Genomic DNA, 20,965 nt, shown 5'->3' with positions numbered 1-20,965 from the left:
GTGCATTTATGAGGAAACATCAATCCTCAGTGCGCAGAGATTGTGTGTTTTTGTGTTGCAAACTTAGCAGGCAGATGGAAGATTAAGACAGCACCGTGTTCCTTTGGAGTTTGCTCATGCCTCCGTGTTCTTTTGTGATGGTGCGTGAAACACTCAGTTCGGAGCAGCAGGAGAATGCAGCCTGTCAAGATGAAGTTTTGCAACCACTTGAAGTAAACTGACACTGCGTGGAAATAGAATTGCAATGTTCAAGGCTCCACTGGAAACGAGGTGAAGATAAAACATCTGGGCGTTTAAAAGGCAAATAAGGGGACTGTCAGAAATCATTTTCAACTTAGTTATTCAGCAAATAAAGCCAATAAACACAGCCAGTGCAACAGCTTGACTCATTCATCACAGAGTTGTGTTTCTTTATTGTTATTTTTGGTTGCTCAGATATATCTTTTATATGTGGCGCTAACCTTGAGAGACACACCAAAAAAAAATCAGGCTAAAAAATAAATCCTGGCACGCTGCTTGATGATTTGACCTCCATTAAATTGGGGTTAACTGAGCAGTCACGCACAAGTGAAACGACTGCAAAGAGCAGCCTGGCCTTTGCTAAGTGTCTATAGTGTTCACTGCACTTCACAAGGTCCTTACCTTCACATAAAGATGACTCCATATTTCTTCTTCTTCTTCCCCACATCTTTTTTCAGCTTCTCATCAGTGTTTCCGTCACATTAAATAAAATCCTGTCTGGTTCTGCACAGACGTTATTTCATGTTTGCACGTCTGAGTTTTGTTCCAACCTGCTTGGCCTGTTAGTCCCTCTAGATTGTGTCTCTCCGGCGTTCCTACGAGACAAATCTCATATGCTTTAGATGTTTACATAACCGGATACGCTTGGTGTGCGTGTCTTCTATAAATATTTGCCTGCCTATTGCATTCAGCCTTATAAAATTACATAACAACAATAATGGAAAACAAATGTATCATTTTTCACTTTTCACTGTTTATCTTCTCAATCAATTCCAACTTGCAACTCTTCTTTGTGGTCATTTTTGCAGCCCTTAAGCCACATTTCAAGTCTATTGATTATTTATTACCATGCAGAGCATAAAGCTACTCGGACTAGACCCTTTAATCTCACTGTTATTAGATGGATTTCGCTGTGCTCTGAAACGCAGCGACTGAGCAGTGTGCTTGTCTGTCTGTCCCTCTGAATTCATGTTGGCTTGCCTTTCCCTGGAATCCCTCTGCATATCAATGACTTCATGTCAAAACAAGCCCCAAATCCTCTGCTGTGTGCGAGTGAGAGCGTCATAAGGATGGAAGACTCTTGTAGGCTTATGCAGCGCACATATCTGTGCAGACAGAGGGAAATGGAGCCTGCCTGTGTGTGTCCCTGTGTGTGTGTTTGAGTATATCTGTGAGCTTGAATGACTGTCCATAAGCTCCTTTCCATAGACTGGAGGTCCAGTGTTTCTCTCTGATCATTCCTGGCAGGCTGGTCAAGTGCATAGAGATTTCACTCAAGTAAGAAGGAAAAAAAAAACATGAAAGCGAGTGAGCGAGCATGTGGTGCAAACATTTCACTGACACACTACCTGCTCCGTGAATTTCAAACATGGAAAGACGGCACAGAAGGAGGGGGGAGAAGCCCCGGGAAGCCTAAAGCTGTGTTGGCCCAACTACAGTCTACAGTCAGCTAATGTGGCTTCTTGGCAGCCGTTAAAGGCGGTGAGTGGCTCTCCTTAAATTTTGAGACTGCTGCACGTAAAAAGCAAAAACACGGATTCAATTAACATTACGGATGGCTTTGTTTCATTCATGCGAATCAGTGTCAGGGTCCAGGAATTACCACTTAACACAGACTTATCCTTGAAGTGATCTCATCTGCTTTGATTAGTCAGACGATTAGAAGAAATGCGATCAAAAGCATTCCTGCCATGTAAGTGAATTCTTTTAATCACACTACACTCAGACCTCAGTAAATGTTCTGATTTTTTCAAAATAATACTTCAATAAATGCTAACTTATTATGTGCTTTAACAAAAAAAAATTAAAATATTTTTCCAACAAATTTAACAAAAAAATCTCATTTATATCTGCAGTCCCTGGGTGGAGTCTTTCAATAAATGAAATATTCAATATTTTTTTAAAAATAAAATAAAATTAAAAACAAGTAATAGTCAGAAGACAGTCATTTTCTGAGCTAAGATGGGGTGTTATGTTGTAGATTGAAGTACCAAAGATAAGTTTGAACATTTCTTAAAGCAATATTAAAACCAATAGAATCGTAATGACGCTGTTTCAGTTTTTAAAAAGTAAGAAAATAACGTTGAAAAAAACTTTTTTAAATTTATAATATAATATAATGTTTTTTAAATGTGTGTACATGGCAAGGCTACATTTACTAAGCCATGTTAAATTCTCTTTTCGCGCTTGTTGGTTTTAGTTGTTACAGTATAGTTTATTATATATTTACTTAATTACAAAAAAATCTGGAATAAATAAATAAATGCAGAAATTGAAACATGAGATATAAATGTAAGAGAAAGCTCTCTAGATTATCTGAGAGGGATAATAATTACTGTCCATTACTGCCTGACTGTGGAGGGCCAAGAGTCCCAGAATGCAATAAATAAATACAAAATTAAACAATTAATTAAATGCATTGATAACAAATTTAAATTTGAAATAAATAATGACAAAAATTCAATTAAATTCACAATTTAAAAAAAATTCTGGTTCGTTTGCTGTTACTTGCATAGCCAGTGAAGATAGATCGATACCAGATAATTGTTTGATGCGTCATCACAGAATTATTAGTGATGTGTGCAGTCAGGTATCCCAGAAAGCATTTTGAACAAAACTAGTTGCCTTTTATAGCTGAGCAACTTGACGGAGTGGTTATAAAACTGTATAAATATTTAAAAAAAAAAACCCACAGGTAATTACATCTCCTTTTTTTTTTCATTGTAAATACTAAGCACCTGATGTCATCAGTTATGCTGCTGGCGCACTGTAAGCTCTGTCTTCTGCCCTACTTGCCAAGTGGGAAGTAACAAGTGTGCAAGTACAAACTCTGTGTACTTGTCACTGAGAAACACCCACTGAAAGAAACAACTCCACACCAAAACAGTGGGTTTAACTATATCGGCTTTAACCCCACTCCCCGACTTTAATGGGTGAGGCTGACACAATAAATTCATGAACCATAAAATAATCAATTAGATAGTAAAATAATATTATTGATTTTTAAATAAAATGAATTTATATGTTAATTTATTAATTATTTGATACATTATTTCTTAATTATGGCACTTCATAGTAACTCTGAAGCACACTGCATATGAAATATTGAGAGTTGCTGTTCACGTTTGGATGTAAACCACCGCTCTGCTCCACCACTGCGTGGCGCTGTGGAAAACAAGCAGGGCTGTAAGACGACTTCAAAGACCCGCTTGAAAGGACAGGAAGTCGCTTTTGTTGTCTTGGCCGAGGGAGAGCAAGATGTCTTCCCTGGACGTTCAGGATTTTATCCAGCAAAACCGAGCTGTGGCCGAGCAGGTGGAGAACTACAGAGGCTACTGGGAGAGCGACAAGCACTGGGAGCCCAGGCGGGAGTTCATCCTGCGGAACTTGAATGACTTTGAAGACTCGCAGCTGGACCACCTGCTCTCCCTCTCAATGGTGTGGGCCAACAACGTCTTCCTCGGCTGCCGGTGGGTAAACACAGCGTGCTTTCATGCCTCTAATTAAAGCCTGCTGACGGACACTTTTTCTAAGACAGCCGCTCCACAGCTCCCTCAGCCCGGGATGACTAACCACTGTTTTTAAGTTTAGTCTTCCTTATTAAACAAACTAAAGGGTTGCTAAAGGGTAACAACCAGTGTTCTCTTTTCTCTGAAATTGTTATTAGTTTAATTTTAGATTTAGTATTTACTTACTTACTTATTATTATTATTGTTGTTGTTGTTGTTCCTGCTGCTTACTTACCCCAAACTATTTATATTCAGAGTTTATTGTTTATAGTGAGGTTTATTTTCCGCTGGTGGGCTCGGTGCTGCCCCCTGCAGCACTGGAGTCGTCTGCATAAGCTGCAATGCTACTCTGCTACATTTGCTGCAGACGATGCTGAGTTTGTAAAGATTTGTGAAGATATCCTGCTGGATAAATTATGTGGTTATACATTTTTTAAATGGCCCTAAAAATTGTGGTTCAGGGAAAAAATATAATGTATGTATAATGGAAATATCAAATGCAATATTGCATTGATATCAGTATATCAGATGTTTGTGCCGGCTACTGGACAACATCCAGTCTTTCTTCACTGGAAAAACAGTCTTTGGTTATCAAGTGGGTCTCTTTATAAAGTTACAGGCCTTGTTTTCAATTTAATCTATTTTTGTTACTGTTTGTGGTGGCATCTTATGTTTTTATATATGGTGTATATGGTAAAAATTCTGCCACATAAGAAATTGAAACCCTACGATTTAGCGATCCTCTAACCCCAAGCACTTGGCCAAAGTTGAGGGGAAAATCTGCCCTTAAAAATCTCCTCTGACTGGTTGCAGTGTTGTGAAAAACTATTTAAAATGATAAGTGGTTTCTTGATTCAAAAGGTCTGGTAGTAGTCAGGTCTGGGTAACCCACTCTCCAAACTCATGTTAAGCGTGTGCGGGCAGATATAGCTAACCTTGCAACAGCAAGTATGGATGTGCAATCCCAGAGAAGCTACACTACCTGTGCAATGTGAATGGGCTTCATGGTTCTGCCTCACTCTACTAGCAATTACATGGATGTTAGCAAAAAGCAGAACTAGGGTGGGCTGTCTTTTTGTTGCCTCTCCAGTGCACATGTCACTTTCTTTTGCAACAAAGCAGGTTTCTTCTTCCCGGCTGACTAGATTGATTTACTGACATTTGTGATATACTGTGATTATGAAATGCATGCCTGACTTGATATGAATGATTTGGACTCTTAGACAGAAACTGTTTTTTGTTTTTCCAGTTATTTAAAACAAAATCTGTATTTTTTGTTACACACCAAACAACTTAACAGATCGACTTGTCATTGTAGTAATCTGTAATTGCAGCCACTGGGGTCTGCGACTGGTATTAGCTTTTGGACAGCAATAAACCCACAAAATTGGATTTTCATTTCAGTGAGTTTGAGGGCGCTCGAGGAGCAGCGCTGGCTGTTGAAGTGCATATTGGATGTCTTCTGTGATTACACCTTCTAAAAGACATTAATCCTCGGAATTGGTATAGGGTGCAATCATGCAAAAATGCCAGATAAAAGGGTATCACTATTTTTTCATCCATAAGTTTGCACTCAAAGGTGAATCAGAAGCAGGACTAAATTTCATTTATATGAAGGGAAATGTGTAGGAGGTGAAGAAACCATTCACATCTGTTAACTTTATCGAAGAATAAACAATTCTTCTCTTACCAGTATTATAGTTTTCTGTTGTTCAGTGATGTTATTTTCCCAGTGCACTATATCCTTACAGAAGAATATAAAGCACACGGATGAATTCTGGTTTAATGAAGTGTTATGTCTCATAATCGATGGCAGGTATAGCACAGAGCTGCTGGAAAAAGTGAAGGAAATGGCTGAAGGCATCGTAGTGGAGGACGCACCGGTCTTCAAGACGAGAGATGAGATTGTTAAGAAGCAACAGGTATGTCTGTGAACACACACACGCAGCATATACATACAGCTATAATGACAGTCTTTGTTCATGGATCTCTCTGCTCCGTCACAGGGTCGATGACCGGACCAGTCATGCTGGATCAACACAGACTGGATTCAGCTTTTATCACGTCAGACTATTTTTTTTTTTTTTAAATAGTTTTACAATCCTGGTGTTTTTAACCCTTACCTTACCCTTTGTGAGGAGTTCAGACATCAAAAGACATTTTTATTTTGAGCCAAAAAACTGGCCTTTTCAGACTTTCAGCCTTTTTTATTTGTGCACAAACAGCAGCGGTGTCTGCGGGAGTTTGTGAGCCCCACTGCTCGACTATTTCAATCACAGTTTTACTTTTTTTATTTTTTTAAAAATGTGTTTTTTAAATGTAGCTTCAAACTAAAGATGACACTGGTGTTCTTGTCTGAAGCACAATAAAGAACTTGTTTTATCATTTTTGTGTGGTCATTGCTGTCTAGGTCTGTGCCTCCTCCTGGTCACATTGTTTTTGACTACATTATGGAGCCACTCCATAGTTAATCATATACGGCAATAAAATACAAATACTGCTACTTATAACTATGTCGGTTCAACGAGCTCCGACATGTAGAAAAGTGAACTTTAGTTAAAAGTAAAGCTACAGAGGTTAACATGAAAGCTGTTAACTTACTCTGGCACGGTGTGTTGGCAGCTGTCTTATTTTACATGGCAGCAATACCTGCAGCAAGCAGGGGTGACTCTAAAGGGTGCACTAGACCATATTTACTTGAAGGCTTTAGCAACATTATTTTGCAGATTTCTCTGAATACATTAAAACAATTTAATCAATATGTTTCAAAATATGAAAATTAAAGCTTTTTTGCAGACCAGTGAAAATATAGGTCAGTAAAACTCTTGAGCAGCTGACCTGGGGCTGTGAGGCTGAACACTCGATTATTATTAACATTAATTATTAACATGTGCACCGTCAGAACGTCTGTTTTCTTCAGCAGGAAGCTTTGCAAAAGCACAGGGCAAGCCTCAGTTCTGAGAATGCTGATATAATTGCTTCTCTTCATTACAACCACCACATTCTCCTTTAAAGGCTTACAGACACGCATACCAAGTGATTCACAAGCAAAGTTAAACACGCAGACATGCACTCACCAAACTGACTTCATCCCACAGATTCAATACTGTGAGAACTGTTTTTTAGTTCTAATATATGAGAGCTTCCCAAAAGACTATTTCATCTTAAGCCACGGTTTAGTGACTTAACATTAACATTTTGGGACATTACTGTACTTGTGATTCATTTTTGCATTTAATAAAATCTGATTTAATATGCCACACAAATACAATGAATGGATTTAGGTTTTGGCAATATTTACTATTGCTCATTAATAACTGTACATCTTATCAATCAATCACTGCAGTACTAATCTCAAGTTTTGATGAAGCTCACATTGATTTTGGTACGAGCGGCGTAAAGACAGGCTCAGCAAACATGCCAGAAATGTTGCAATATCTTGCTTTAACCAAGTTACATGACAATATGAAAAACTACAATACTCTGTGTAATAGTTCCACCCTATAGTTAATTATGAGACCGGCTGTCGGTCTCTTCGCGTTAACCCTGTGGGTCCAGGTTACCTGTGTCACCTGGAATTAACCCAGCCTGGTAAAGCGCACAAGGAACCAGATGGATGAATAAATGACCAGAACCTGTGTCAAAGTCTGAAAAATGTGTTTTTTTTATTATGTTTATACAGCATATCGTTAAGTATACATTATGTTTATTTCACAAAATTGTTTTTTATAACATATCCCTTCTGCTTATTGGGTGAGATAAGTCACAAGCCACAATATAACCTTTATTATCAAGGAAAAGAGGAATTCTGGTTTATGATGACTGATTACTTAGCCGGAGTCGGGCAGGTTAAGTGAGTAATTTACACTCGAGGGATGGCGTTTTTAAATGGGGGAAATAAGAGCAAATAAAACGGTGGGCAAAAAGCAGGCATGAAAACAACTTGAGCCCTTAGGAAAACAGTTGACATCACACTCTTAGAACAGGCTTTATGATCTTTGCAGCAGTTTGTTCTTATCCAATCAATTCTCTTATAAAGTGCCCAAAAATTATAGGGAAAAAAAACCGTATGAAGCTTTCATTCTCTGCTTATTTGCTAATTCAGATGTCAGCTGTGTCATTTTTAAGAGAAAGAACAAAAGCACCGACTGTGTTCAGGCTGACACATGTCACAGGCGACAAAGCATTCAGAAGTCATTTACTTTCTTTGACAAACTAAATGAGAAAACCAAGAGGAGAACAGTTTGACTGCAAACAGTAAAAAGGTTCAATAAATAGAAAAAAAGCAGACTAAAGAAACACACGATGTAGAAGCAGAGTACCTCCAGCAATGCCAATTCTGTCCCCATCCCCCCCACATCGAATGATACAGCGACACCACCCACATCTGAACTCGCTGGCTAAGGGCCATCAGGCCCTACATATATTTTGATTATAGCATTATATGCGGTTTCTAATATACCAAAGAATGAAACTGTCGGGGACTGCAGAGCCTCAGTCCAAGTTTTCCGTGTTAATATTCACTTTCTCATAACCCTCTCAAACAACCTTCTTCTACCCGCGAGCAGAAATGATTAAAAGAAAAGCTCAGAGATTGCCAGTCATGATTCATCAGTGCAAGGGAGACTTGGCACTGCTGCAGCCTGTGACGTCTGCGAGCCCAAACCTACAGCATCTCTTAAAATAAACAGAGATATGCTGGAAGAGATCAGGGACTGCTCTTTATCAGCTGAATCTGCTGTCGACTTCAAAGATGACGATGATGGTGATGATGCTACCGATTTTGGCTTTTCCCACGACTTTCAAAATAATGATTCAGTCATTGATGTGCCCCTTTCTTAGCCAAGTTGTGGATACAAAAAAAAAAAGAGGGGGGGATGGGAAGGAGTCTGTGAAACACAAACAGCATCATTCCAACCAGAGATATATTACAAATTCTGTTAGCAATAACTTATGTCACATCATGCAATAAAAAAATAAAATAAAAGTAAAGACAGGGAACAAATACAAGATTGATTTCCCCTCTCCTGTTTCCCTAAAATGCATTGGCAAGCAAGGTAATGTCCATTCTGGTTTGGTTGTTCTTGCGCCCCCCCCCCCCCCAGTGTGGCACTTAAGTTCTTCTGATATAGTTGCTGTGTTTTCTTTTTTCTTGATTTTTTTTTCTCGATGAGGTAAAAATGAGAGACTGAAGTACTTGGATGGTGAAGAGTGGGTGATGGAGAGAAGAGCAGAGAACAAGAGGAGCTCAGACATCCACCCAGCTCTGCTCCACGATGGCCGTCACCCTCTTCTCGTACTCTCTCTTGTTTTCCTGATAGAGCTGTGCGGCCTGACTGTTGGCTGGGCTGTTGGGGTTTGGCTCGTCCAGCAATGACTGCGAGAGAGAAAAAAAGGAAGACTAATGATGAAAATGTTGACATCCTGAAGATTAAATAACCAGGAGAGATACTTCGGATGTCCCTGTATAGAATCATCATGCTTCACCGTGAATTAAAATGTATGAAAAGGGAGTGAAACACGACCAACCTGGATGGAGGTGAGTATGGACGACACATCGTATGTGGGGCTCCAGCGATTCTGAAGTATGTCTAAACATATACTGCCATCTGCGTAAACTGACATGCAGAGAAAAAGATCAGCAACACATTTACAACTAAAGCTAATGAGGAATGTATCCGTGACCATTCATTTTATGCTAATGTGCGTTATATTTAATGCTGTATGCTTTCATATTTATTTGTTGCCCCTTGTTTTCTCATTGTACTGTTTTTGTTTGACCTGCCAGAGGCTACAGATTAAATATAGACATTAATGTGCGCCGTCCCTTTAATAAATACATGACACTTTTTAAAATTAAACATTTAAATTGAATTTAAATCATCAAGACAGTTTCTTTACATTACTGGTGAAGTACATTGTAATCTGGTGCTTGTTCTTATTGTAGCACTGCAAACTGAAAACTTAAAAATGAAACAAAGCCATAAATAAGTCTAACATATTACGTACATAACTCATCACAATGCCGGCATCCACCAAGGTTATTATAGTTCATAAAAATGTGTGAAAATACATTTTAGGCTCTGATGCATGTTTATTGAGACTGCGAGATCTGGAAGACTGGGTCTACCACCAGAAACTGAATAAAATAACAAACCATTAAAAAGGAAAATTGACAAATTTACAACATGTTTAGCAAGAGTTGGATATTTATTCTGAGTAAAAATGTAAAAAAGTTAAACATTCTTACAATTTCATTTTTAAACAGAGGAATTGGGCCGCTGGTATAAACCTAGTGGAAAGTTGCAGTGGTTCATTTTTGCTCCTGGACATTTTTTTTAACTCTTTAAAAGAAAATGTATATATATATTAACACTGTAGGGTTTCATTTAATAGCTACAGAAGTCTTGATGTGTGTTTATTTGCACAAAATATATTCAATATTACACAATCATCTACAAAAACCTACAATTTTTTTAGATTGGGTTTAAAACTGAAGCATAGGGGTGCTGGTTTATCTGGCTGGATTAGCTCACTGGTTCAGCATGTGACTCATTTGGCATAAGGTTAATGTGGAGGCCGCCCTGATGCCATTTACTGTTCTTTCTTTCAGCTTTCCTGACGCCTTTCTACCTGCTACAATAAAAGCTAGATGCAGATAAAGTCCTCAGTCTTTAAACTAGGCTGTCCACTCTCCTTCTATGAGATATACCTGCAGCCTATAGACAGGGATGATGTTACACTGTAAAATATAAATCTACTCATAGTTTGTGCAACATTCTTATAGATTTAGTGTAGAAGGTAATTAAAATAGCCAGTAAAAGTCTGATCTACTGACCTGGCAGCCAAAACGTGTTATGTTGAACACTTATTCTAGTATACTTCAACACCTAGATCACATAAACATACCTGAAATTTTAAAATCTATTTTTATATTATATATATTGTAACAAAGATGTTTTTAAAGAAATAAAAGGCAATGATTATGTAAATAATTTAAATTTTTATTCCTACAATTTGTTTTTTAGCACAATTTTATATAAACCCGACTGAAAAAGTAACATTTTAGATGATCTGTAACAGATAAAGGATATAGTATAGATATAATACACACAAATAGAGCCATTACAAAAAAGTATTTCTGTATCAACTATAATGTGTTCAGAAATGACCCCACACTGTCATTTTATTCACTAGACTAGCTTAGTTGCTTGAAGGTCAGAACACTTTGTAAGCTTCAGTGAACATGGGTGCTGCACCACTGATAATTGAGGGCATTTCAGCTGCTAGCCCACTTACCATTTGGGTGAAACATTCTGGAGACAAACCGAACCGTGGGAGGCTTGTTTGGGTACTCCTCAGAAAACTCTATCAGAAGCTTAAATGTTCCTGCAGAGATAGACGGAGAGGGTATGAGGCAGAACAAATGACAGACAGAGGGAGCGCGAGGGGGGGGGGGTGAACGTAAGTAATTTTGCAAGGAGAATACAGATGTGAAGGATGGAGGGGGTCAGACAAAATGAGGGAAAGAATTATGTTACTATAAATATCAGCAGCTCGACTGAAAAGAGAAGCTAGAAAGTTAATTATTATAAAAGTAGCAATGGACAGTTTTAAATCCAAGCTTGTAGAAAACTGTATGAACGCTGCCTGCCCGCCTGGCAGGGGGACGACAATACCACATCAGCCTTTTATGGTCGAGGGGTAAAAATCGTACTTTATGATGCTGCGTCACCGACCTACAAACTTCTGTTCAATTCACATCATACTATAGTTAAAATAAGTACTTTTATTCATATTTATAGAGCCAGTGCATGGATACAGCGAGTTTTCAGCCCACCAAAACTGAGCCCCTGATAATTGTTCAGTTGAAATTACTGCAGCTGTGATAACTTGCCAAAGGGACTCCTATACAAAAAATTAGACTACAACTTCTTCAACTTTCAAGGATTAAATGTCAGTTCCCCTTTCTACTTAAAAATAATTGTAGCAGTTCCTAACTCTCAGAGGTCTAGTTGTTATCACATGATTAAAATATGATGACCGATTAAAGTACCAATTTGTTTTCAATTTAAGTCATTTTAAATGCATTTCAGGCACTTAAACCACTCCAGATACTCAATTTGTAATAATTTCTAACTTACAATTTAAAAAAAAAAGAAGCTATCTACTCAGAGGTGTGGCGATCCTCACGATAATTGTGGGATTTTGTGCTCAGGTAGACTGATTATTTGAGCATGCAACCCATAATCATTTCACTACACACATGCTGCCCGAAAAGTAATAATACATTGACTGAGTTCTCCGACTCTACAACAACATCACGAGTTCAAGGCAAAGTTAAACCACATCTAGAACTCAGATAAACATGAGGCTGCACTTTAGATGACTCAAAATGTAGAACTTACCATCTTCAAATGGTGTTCCCACAGGCCTGCAGAAGGCAGAGAGAGAGAGATTTAAAATGTTTCCAAAATCCAAATATCCCCACTGCTAATCCCCATTAAGACCCTCTCTAGTAGTACTGCAGTCTGTCCTTCAAGGAGTAGAAGCTCTGCAGACACCAGGGTCCATATTTACTAAGCTCTTCGTGCTCACACAGAACATGTTGAGGGGCCAATTAAAACAGCTGCCTTCATACTTTACATGTGTAGCAGCCTCCCCTTTGATTTAGGTGAGCAACTACGATCGAGTGTATTTTTATAAACCCATGTGAGTATTTCTAATTTGGTTTTGTTACACATCCTTGGTCCTGGTTGGATTTCTAGTTACTTTCAGCTATTCAATTTGCTTGTGCATTTGATGTTTTATTAATTCTTGCGACTTAAATTTCACATCACTTCTGAGTAGATTTTTCTCTAGTCGCTCTTCTTTTAAACACGCACAGCAAATTATCCACCAGAGATACACCCAGTATGCAAAAAGCTACTTCTTTAATACGGGTTCATTCTTAACACACTTTCTTATCTCTAACAGTGTCTTCCAGCCCTCTCTTCCACTGAACACTTGCTGTGACTCCACATGCTGATTTTCCAGACTGCTCTGTGCAACAATCAGGGCTGCAATCAGAAACACTTTTTAAAGCAGAAGGATGTGGTGGACGAGAACACAGTGGGGGTGGGTGGGTTGCAGAATCTGCGCATCACAATCGCAGTGGCACAGTCAAGACGGCAGGGCGGATTTAGAGAATGACTCACCCAAAAATAACAGCGTTCCAAAGCATGATGTTGTTCTCTGATGGCGCTCCGCTCACACCGGTAGGAGGATCTTCTTGAAGTCTGGGCAAGAAAGAGAAAGAAACAGAGACTTTAGAGTGAAGAAAAAGAGGTGAGACGAGAAGACATACACAGCAAAAAAGCCTGAATCAGTGGAAAGGGAGGCAGGGACATGAAGTAAAGGAGCAAAAGCAGGGGGGGGGGGAGATAAAGGGGAGAAAAACATGAAAAAGAATGATGGCAAAAAGAAAAACCCCTTAGATGTAAAGGGAGAGAAGCAAGTGGGAAAGACAGCTGAGGAGGGGTGATGGTTTTAATTAACAGCTTTACTGCAGGAAAATTAGCAATCAAAACACGAACTGCTGTATCAACACGACTTTCAACAGACAGCCAGGCTCGCAGGATCAACAGCACTATGACAGTCCTGTTGTCACATGTCAGTGAACATAAGTGCTCATCTGAAGCACTGCAGCACCAGTATTGTATCCACAGTGACCATCAAATCTCTGGTGTTGTTAATGCAAAGCACTTAAGCCATCAAGTCGACCTTCACCTGAAATGACTTCAGAGTAGCACCGACGGGCTATCAGAACAACGTCGAAGCAGGAAACGAGCGGGAGCCAAGAGCCTACACTACAAAGTAAGCTCAACACATCCAGGATCTCTTTTCCTAATCTGGCTTCCCTTACCCTACCATCAGCCATCATCAGATTGTGTTATCACCACAACAAGACAACCCAGGCTTCCCCCACTAAGAGCACTAACGAAGCAAAACTAGCACACACGACCAATCAAAAACAAGGACATCAAATCCAATTTTAGAGATCTAACTAAATCTAAAATGTCGACTGTGTAAGACACAGGAGGATCTGACATGTCATGGCAACTGCTTGTACAATGTACAGGCTGTCGTTTGATATGTGTGAAACCGTTTCAGCCTCATTCGTTCAGCCACAGCACTGCTCTGAGAGGGAGGCAAATTGGGTAAGCAGTTTTAGCATATGTGCAAGTTTTATATAAGGTCAGCAAGAAAAAAAGCTTAAAGTCCTTTTTTGGCATCACGTCATTATATTAAAGGTTATACACACACACACACACACACACACACACACACACACACACACACACACACACACACACACACACACACACGAGAGAAACTATTTAAAAACTGCTTGTAGCCAATAGCAAAAAGAAAAAATGTACTGATTCAAATCTGTGTATTATCATCTGTGTTTGACCTTCCCAGTAATAGGAAGCCTGTAGTACTACAAAATAAACCTACCTTTGTTTTAATTAAGCATATTAAAATATCCTACAAGTAATATTTTCCCACCATCTTCCACAATGTGCTGATGAAAGTACTGCGAATCATATCCCAACCATAACCTTTACATTTCCTCTATAGACGCTCTACACTGCTAAATAATTCAGCAAGTTTGGTTGCGGAACCATGTGGAGACAAGTGATGAAAACCGGCACATCTACATGTCCAAACATTCTGGCTAATTGATAAAACTTATGTTTCTTCGTATCACAGCAGCTAGACCCCGGCCTGGCAGACTGGGCTCTAAATGAAATCACTTTAGTGTTGTTGTTTTTTTAACAAGTTAAGGTGGAATAACTGCTATGTTTTCAAACATAATGTTTCATATTATATCTTCTCTACACAGACCTCTATCTGATCCGATGAAAGGTGAAAGATTGTCAAATGAGTGCCAGTCAAAGATTTGGAAACCATCGCTTTTCACATGATAGCGCTTGTAATTTGAAGGTAAAAGAGTGAGAAGGTAAAAATAAGAAACTAAAAAGGGTTTGAGATCATATATACATTTGTTTTGGACTGTTCAGCACCCAAATGATTTATCGGCTAACCCAAATTAACCACAGCTGGATTAATCATAATTAAAAATAATAATTAGTCGAGGCTCCACAAATAAAACTACCCAGGCGTGCCTGACAAACGACATGCCACAGCAGCAACTGCCTAGCAACAGAGGCGTCAGCAAATCAAAACAGGTGTGGCAGCGGGTCAACAATTTAAATGAAGTTTCCGACAGCGGCCTCAATAAAATCTGTGTTGGCTATCAAACTGATTTCTGAAGCTCATGGTAGATTATTGTGCAACATTAAAGGTCTTGCTTCAAATCACCAAATCTATATAGGCCAAGTCCGGCAGTCACTACAGGCTATTGAGGCCTACAATTCCAGGCCCAGTTTAAAAGCTGGTTTAATAAGAGCTTATAGCTATAAAACAAGGTAGGCTGATTTGTGCGTCTGTGAGTGCAGATCCATGTCTAAGTCCCTTGCTGTAGACGGACCCACTGCAATTAACCTCATTTACAGTAATCTCCCTGAACTCTTTGCTGGTAAAGGGAAGCTCCACTGAGTTCATCTTCTAGGATAGACCGATAGTTTATTTTACTTGAAACGTGGGGATTACTCACAAGTCTGCAGTAAGGAAGATTAGGGCAAGTACGGGACTGTTGATGAAGAGACTGCGTGGTGGTAAATTTGACATGAATTGTCAGAAAATAAACTAGGAATGCATTTTAATATATTAGTATCAAATTATTATGTTAGTATTATATTAAGCTATTATGTAAAAATAAAAACAGGATTATTTGCCTTAACTATATGTGGACCAAAATAGGGCTGAACGATATATCGCATTTGCGATAATATCGCGACATGATCAAGTGCAATTTTCTAACCGCAAAGGCTGCGATTATACTGCGATTATAAGGCTGTCCAAATTACTACCATATCCCAGAATTCATAGCGCGGCCCAGCCAAACTCCAGTTTCCAGCAATGGCGGCCGCTACTAAGTTTTAAAATTACTCATACTAATCTTTCTGGGTCACAAAATAAACTTTTAACATATTTTCAGGCGAGAAAGTAGTTGTGTAAACATCAAATATCTGCTCGGTTTATCAAGATATCCCATATTTGCAAAAGTGCTTCGACGTTTTCAGAGGCGTCTGCTACCCACCAGCTCGACAGCTAGCCGGGAGCTCGAGGATTACTGATGCGGCCGAGAACGGCACAACTCCCGGCACATCATTTTCAGATCACCGCGGAGTTTCGCTGCTCGGGTTAAACGTAATATATAAGTCACTTAGACAACCTAAAAATGTTATTGTTGGGCTTTTTTCAGTGTTTTGTTTGTTCGTGAGTAAATCGGTTTGGCTGAGATTAAAGTTATTAGATTAGATAAAATAAAACTTTATTAATCCCCCGGGTGGGTTCCTCCTTGGTTTTCACACAGCTGACTAAACGTCAAACAGAAAACTTATTAAACAGAAGTATGAGACAGTCGAGAATTTACACCAGTGTCTGGTTATATTTTAGATAGCAAGAAGCAGACGGCCGAGTTTATTAAACTCCACCGAGACAGCGGTGACGCTAATCAGAACTAGCCTTCTGATTAGCTAATCAGAAGGCTAGACCGTCCAATTTCACGCCTTTAAACTTTAAAGGCGTGTTTGTGTGTGTGTTTATACAATTGCTATTATGTTTGCACTTTATGTGTAATGTTACTGACTGCAGAGATCAGTAAGATGTGTGTATTTTTTATTTATTAGTTTTATTTATTTAATATTATTTTTTAATTGAATGACTGTCTAGTAGTTCACAGATGTCGAAAAACTGAGTGTGGTAAAGCCACTGATTTTTTTTTTATGTATATTTCTGCAATCTGCACATTGTACTGACTTTCATTTTAATGTTTACACCAGGGTTCCTTGTCAGCACTTTATGCTCAGATGTTTGTAAGCTAAAAATAAACTATTGTGTATGTTCAAATATACTGTTGTGATTGAAGAAGTTAAATAAAAATGTCAGTCATCAATTCATGCATCACCTCATGTCATCATAACAGAGGTCTGTCTTCCAGGAAAGAACAGTTTAAAATTAATGTAATATAGTATTGGCCATACTATATGATGTATTGCTTGTCTTTGTTTAATAATACAGAAGACAAAGACCTTAAAAAATAATCGCATATCGCATCGCAATCGCAATATTGGGGCAAAAAAATCGCAATTAGATTATTTTCCATAATCGTTCAGCCCTAGACCAAAACATGCTCTCTGACCTCTAGAGACCGATGGCTGAGGCCAGAAAACACCCGATTAAGATTTAAATTTTAAAAGACTAGCCTCTTATCCCTACTATACCAGCCTCTTTGATTCTCTTTCTTTGATTGAATCCTGAACTGAAATTAGCCCATTAATTTCAAATTAAAAGCCTCCTTGTGTAAATCAGACACATAAACCCCAAAACTGGGGTTACACATTTTTGGGGGGAGAGGTTTGGCTTTTCCTCAATAGAAAGCATTAAATAAGTAATAAAGTAAGCATTTAGCGAAACAGACTCAATGCCTATGAAAAGGAAAACTGCTCTTATATAAGAAACATTCATATCATCTTTTTGTAGTTATATATCATGAAATACATCCAACATGTTTTCTCTTTAAATAGAGACAAAAAGTACAACTTGGTTTCATGTGACATTAGTCACTGTCATTTTAGACTCTTTATATCAGACACTGCATTGTTGCAGGACTTTAATTGCAATCCCTCATAAAACTGTTTATTATTCTAAAAACAGTGTGGTCAAGATAATCATTCATCTCAAACAAAGCCTTCTGGGAATTATGCAGTTTAGCAAATTCAAACACCTGGGTTTAAAAAAGGTACACAAAGTGTTATAACATGTGCCAAAAGAGGTTTTAATGCTCTCTAATAGAAATCAGAGCTTACACACTATTTAAAATATCCATGTGTTATATGAAAGGGTAATACCTGATTTACAATGCTGCATTAATGCTACAAAGTAAGCTAAAATGCGCTAAAATGTAACTACACGTATAATCATAAGTCTTCCTCATAGTAATATACCCTACAAACTCAGTATTTCATTAGCATACAGAGAATGTATCTACTAAACAATAAAACTATTTTAAGAGTGCAGAGAGATGCCCTGTTTCTCTTTCTTTTTAGCTCTGACGATGTGTGTATACATTCAGAGTCAGCTCTGAAGTCTTCTCTCCTTCCTGTGTTTCGGTAAAAGTAACTGCAGTTTGTGGTTTATCAGCTCCAGCCCAGCACGAGCGGCCCAGTTTCATTCATGAAGGCAGCAATGCAGACAACAACGTACAAGAATAAATGCCACAGCTCACTGCAGCGTGGACTAAAATTATTTCTGAAAATGTATCTGGCGAAGAAAAGAAGGTTAAGCCATACTGAATATAGTCAAAAAGAAAGGACCACAGCATTTATTTACCGTCTTATTACACCGAAATTACTGAGCTAAAACCCCACACAACAGTGTAGCGGCCTATTTTTAAGAATACATACACTTTGACTTACAGGTCAAACAGTTGAGGTTAAGCAATACCATGCAAGACTGAATTCAATCAGCCAGCACTGGCGTGGACATATGCTGATTCGGGCATGTGCAATTGTGTTTCCCTTGCCTCAGTGTCACCATTTACCACCTGGGGACTAGCAGAGCCGAGTTCAGTTACAGTGACACATTATCCCCTCTGCTTCAATGGCTGCTCTTAGTAGAATAGCTCAGCATCTTTTTTCCACTGACAGGTGTGTGTGTGTCTGTTATTCACGCACACACAGTTGGATGCCATATGGAGCGAGGCAACAGATTGGGGATAGCAGGTATTACAAGCAGGCCCTTGCCAGGTGTTATTCCCCCAGGAAGCCTTAACATATTCTTTTTGTTATCGTATCATCACGTACTAACTGTGTGTATTAAATATCTGGATTTAAAATAAAGCATCAGAAACATATAGATAGAGCAATCCCCGACCACAAACCTTGGCAAAACCTGCAACCCCTAGGATGAAATATGACCATGCCGACTGATTGACTTACTTGAAAGCACAATATAAACCTACAGCTTGCAGACTGCGGGTATTAATAGGATAAATCCTGTGACATTTAGCTTCTAATCGGGGCCAGTTAAGCCAAGACAAACGGTCACCAATAAACCTCTGCAAGTGAAGCTGATCCCACACCAAAAAAAGAAAAAAAACAAAACTAGCCATAAAAAAAAGAAAACGTTATTCCCTCGGTACAAAAACCTCCCCCCACTGCAGAACACAAACAGCGTTTGAATGATCCCCTAGCGTCTCGGTTACTTCATTAGCCATCAAATATCGAGACAAACCATAACCGATGAGCCTGTCTCACATTAACTCCTGCCTGGGTTTCTGCACAGCATTGTTTGCACCAGGAGCTAACACTAAGCTAGCTGCCGACAGCTTCATGGGCTAAAGCTACACAGAGATACCCAAACGATGAGGACGGTACCTTTTAAAATCTCGCATGAGCCGTCTCCTTGCCGGTGTCGACATAATTCAAAATGTGTTAAAAATACAGATATTTAAAAAACAATAATAATAACCCAAGACCATAGACCGAATACTGTCGGAAACAAAATCCGGTACTTCTTCCGCTTGCAGCTCTTTTCTTCTTCTCCCTGAACCACTGGCTAGCTTTAGCTATTTATGGTGACGTCGGTTGCTTACAGAGGCACAGCCCCTTTTAGCTCACAAACGGTGCTGATGTAAAAGCGTTAATTTAAACACCTCCGAGCTGCAAATCCAACTATTTTTGATACTCTTACTATAGGTGGTGTTCATTTTCTCAAAATACCCGGAACTCTTACATACTGTTCGTGTCAAATTTAACTTAAAAAAAAAAAATAGCAGCAAAAAAATTTCCTAAATCCTTTTTCTTTTCCCAAACTGCTCCAGAAATACACAAAATATAATATATTTCAAAATGTACACTGTTTATTTATATATTTATTTAATATTGTGCTACAATTTTCTGTGTATCCAGGCTGTTCCAGGTCATAATTGTGGAGATATGGATTTAAAAAAAAAAAAAAAAAAAATCTACCACTGTGGTTCAAATCAAGGGAAAATAGTGTTTTTTGGAAATCTTGTGACTGTGAAACTATAAATGTCATATCTGTGTTTATTTTCTTAAGGGACAGTGGTGACAGAGTTCAAGGCGCACCATGACATTGTCATGAGAACTTTTATTTTCCCACCACATTTTATCAAGTTACTTTGAAGGGTCGTATGGAAACACCATAGGAGGGATCATATATGGTACATGTAAGAAACAGAGGTCACACAGAGGTCTGCGGGTGCCTTGAAATGGACACGAGATCTAAAACAGGGCAGTGGTTAGAACTGTCACCTTGTAGCAAGAAAGTTTTTGGTTGGAATCCTGGAGCCTTTCTGTGTGGAGTTTGCATGTCTGACCAAATCCAGAGTAACCGACTTACTCAGGCCTCCTCCCACAGAGAGACAGAGACATGGATTTTAGTTCAACTGATGATAATAATTTAGTAATGTATGTGAGGTAAATGTAGTTTTTCTATCTATCTATCTATCTATCTATCTATCTATCTATCTATCTATCTATCTATCTATCTATCTATCTATCTATCTATCTATCTATCTATCTATCTGTCTGTCTGTCTGTCTGTCTGTCTGTCTGTCTGTCTGTCTGTCTGTCTGTCTGTCTGTCTGTCTGTCTGTCTGTCTATCTATCTATCTATCTATCTATCTATCTCAGCGCTTAGACTTGATAGATCAAGTCTAAGCGCTGAGCCATCTTCTATTCACACACTATTAGAGATGATGTCAGTGGAAGGGTGGGCTGTCAAGAAGCCATTCTTATGGAAGGAACACATGGGGGGGAAGGCTGAGGTATAGCAAATCACACAATAACTGGACTAAAAATCAGTGGCAAAAGGTCTGAAGGAGTTTAAATTTTAAATTTGATCCACCATTCAATACCGCCTGGAAAGAATCTGATTAGCAACAGCTTCATTTTTCAGCATTACAATAATCCCAAACACCCTGCCAATGGAGTAAAAGCATACCTGGATAGAAAAACACATAATGGAACCGAATTAGTCATGGATTGGCTTTCCCAGATCCCGAGCCTCAACATTATGAA

At 38.7% G+C, this 20,965-nt stretch overlaps 2 protein-coding genes across 2 annotated transcripts; one reads left to right on the top strand and one right to left on the bottom strand.

Annotated features, from left to right (window-relative positions):
* The first annotated feature begins 3,464 nt into the window (after positions 1–3,464).
* xtbd1 (XRN2 binding domain containing 1) lies at positions 3,465–6,134 on the top strand. The gene is made up of 3 exons (XM_085419672.1): positions 3,465–3,710; positions 5,566–5,671; positions 5,756–6,134. Exons 1-3 carry the CDS (start codon positions 3,499–3,501, stop codon positions 5,762–5,764), a joined length of 327 nt encoding a protein of 108 aa, XP_085275798.1. The 5' UTR covers positions 3,465–3,498; the 3' UTR covers positions 5,765–6,134.
* Positions 6,135–8,520: 2,386 nt separating this feature from the next.
* ube2b (ubiquitin-conjugating enzyme E2B (RAD6 homolog)) lies at positions 8,521–19,482 on the bottom strand. Its single transcript, XM_085421110.1, has 6 exons — positions 19,298–19,482; positions 12,947–13,027; positions 12,158–12,183; positions 11,049–11,138; positions 9,279–9,367; positions 8,521–9,126 (listed from the first exon to the last, which is right to left on the bottom strand). The coding sequence occupies exons 1-6, from the start codon at positions 19,339–19,341 to the stop codon at positions 8,998–9,000; spliced, it is 459 nt and encodes a 152-aa protein (XP_085277236.1). The 5' UTR covers positions 19,342–19,482; the 3' UTR covers positions 8,521–8,997.
* Between the last annotated feature and the right edge of the window lie 1,483 nt (positions 19,483–20,965).

This window comes from Rhamphochromis longiceps, linkage group LG10, assembly GCF_057381845.1.
Source record: "Rhamphochromis longiceps isolate RC_006_pf linkage group LG10, R_longiceps_female_GT1.1, whole genome shotgun sequence".
NCBI classification, from domain to species: Eukaryota; Metazoa; Chordata; class Actinopteri; order Cichliformes; family Cichlidae; genus Rhamphochromis; species Rhamphochromis longiceps.
This window is presented reverse-complemented; position numbering and strand designations above follow the sequence as displayed.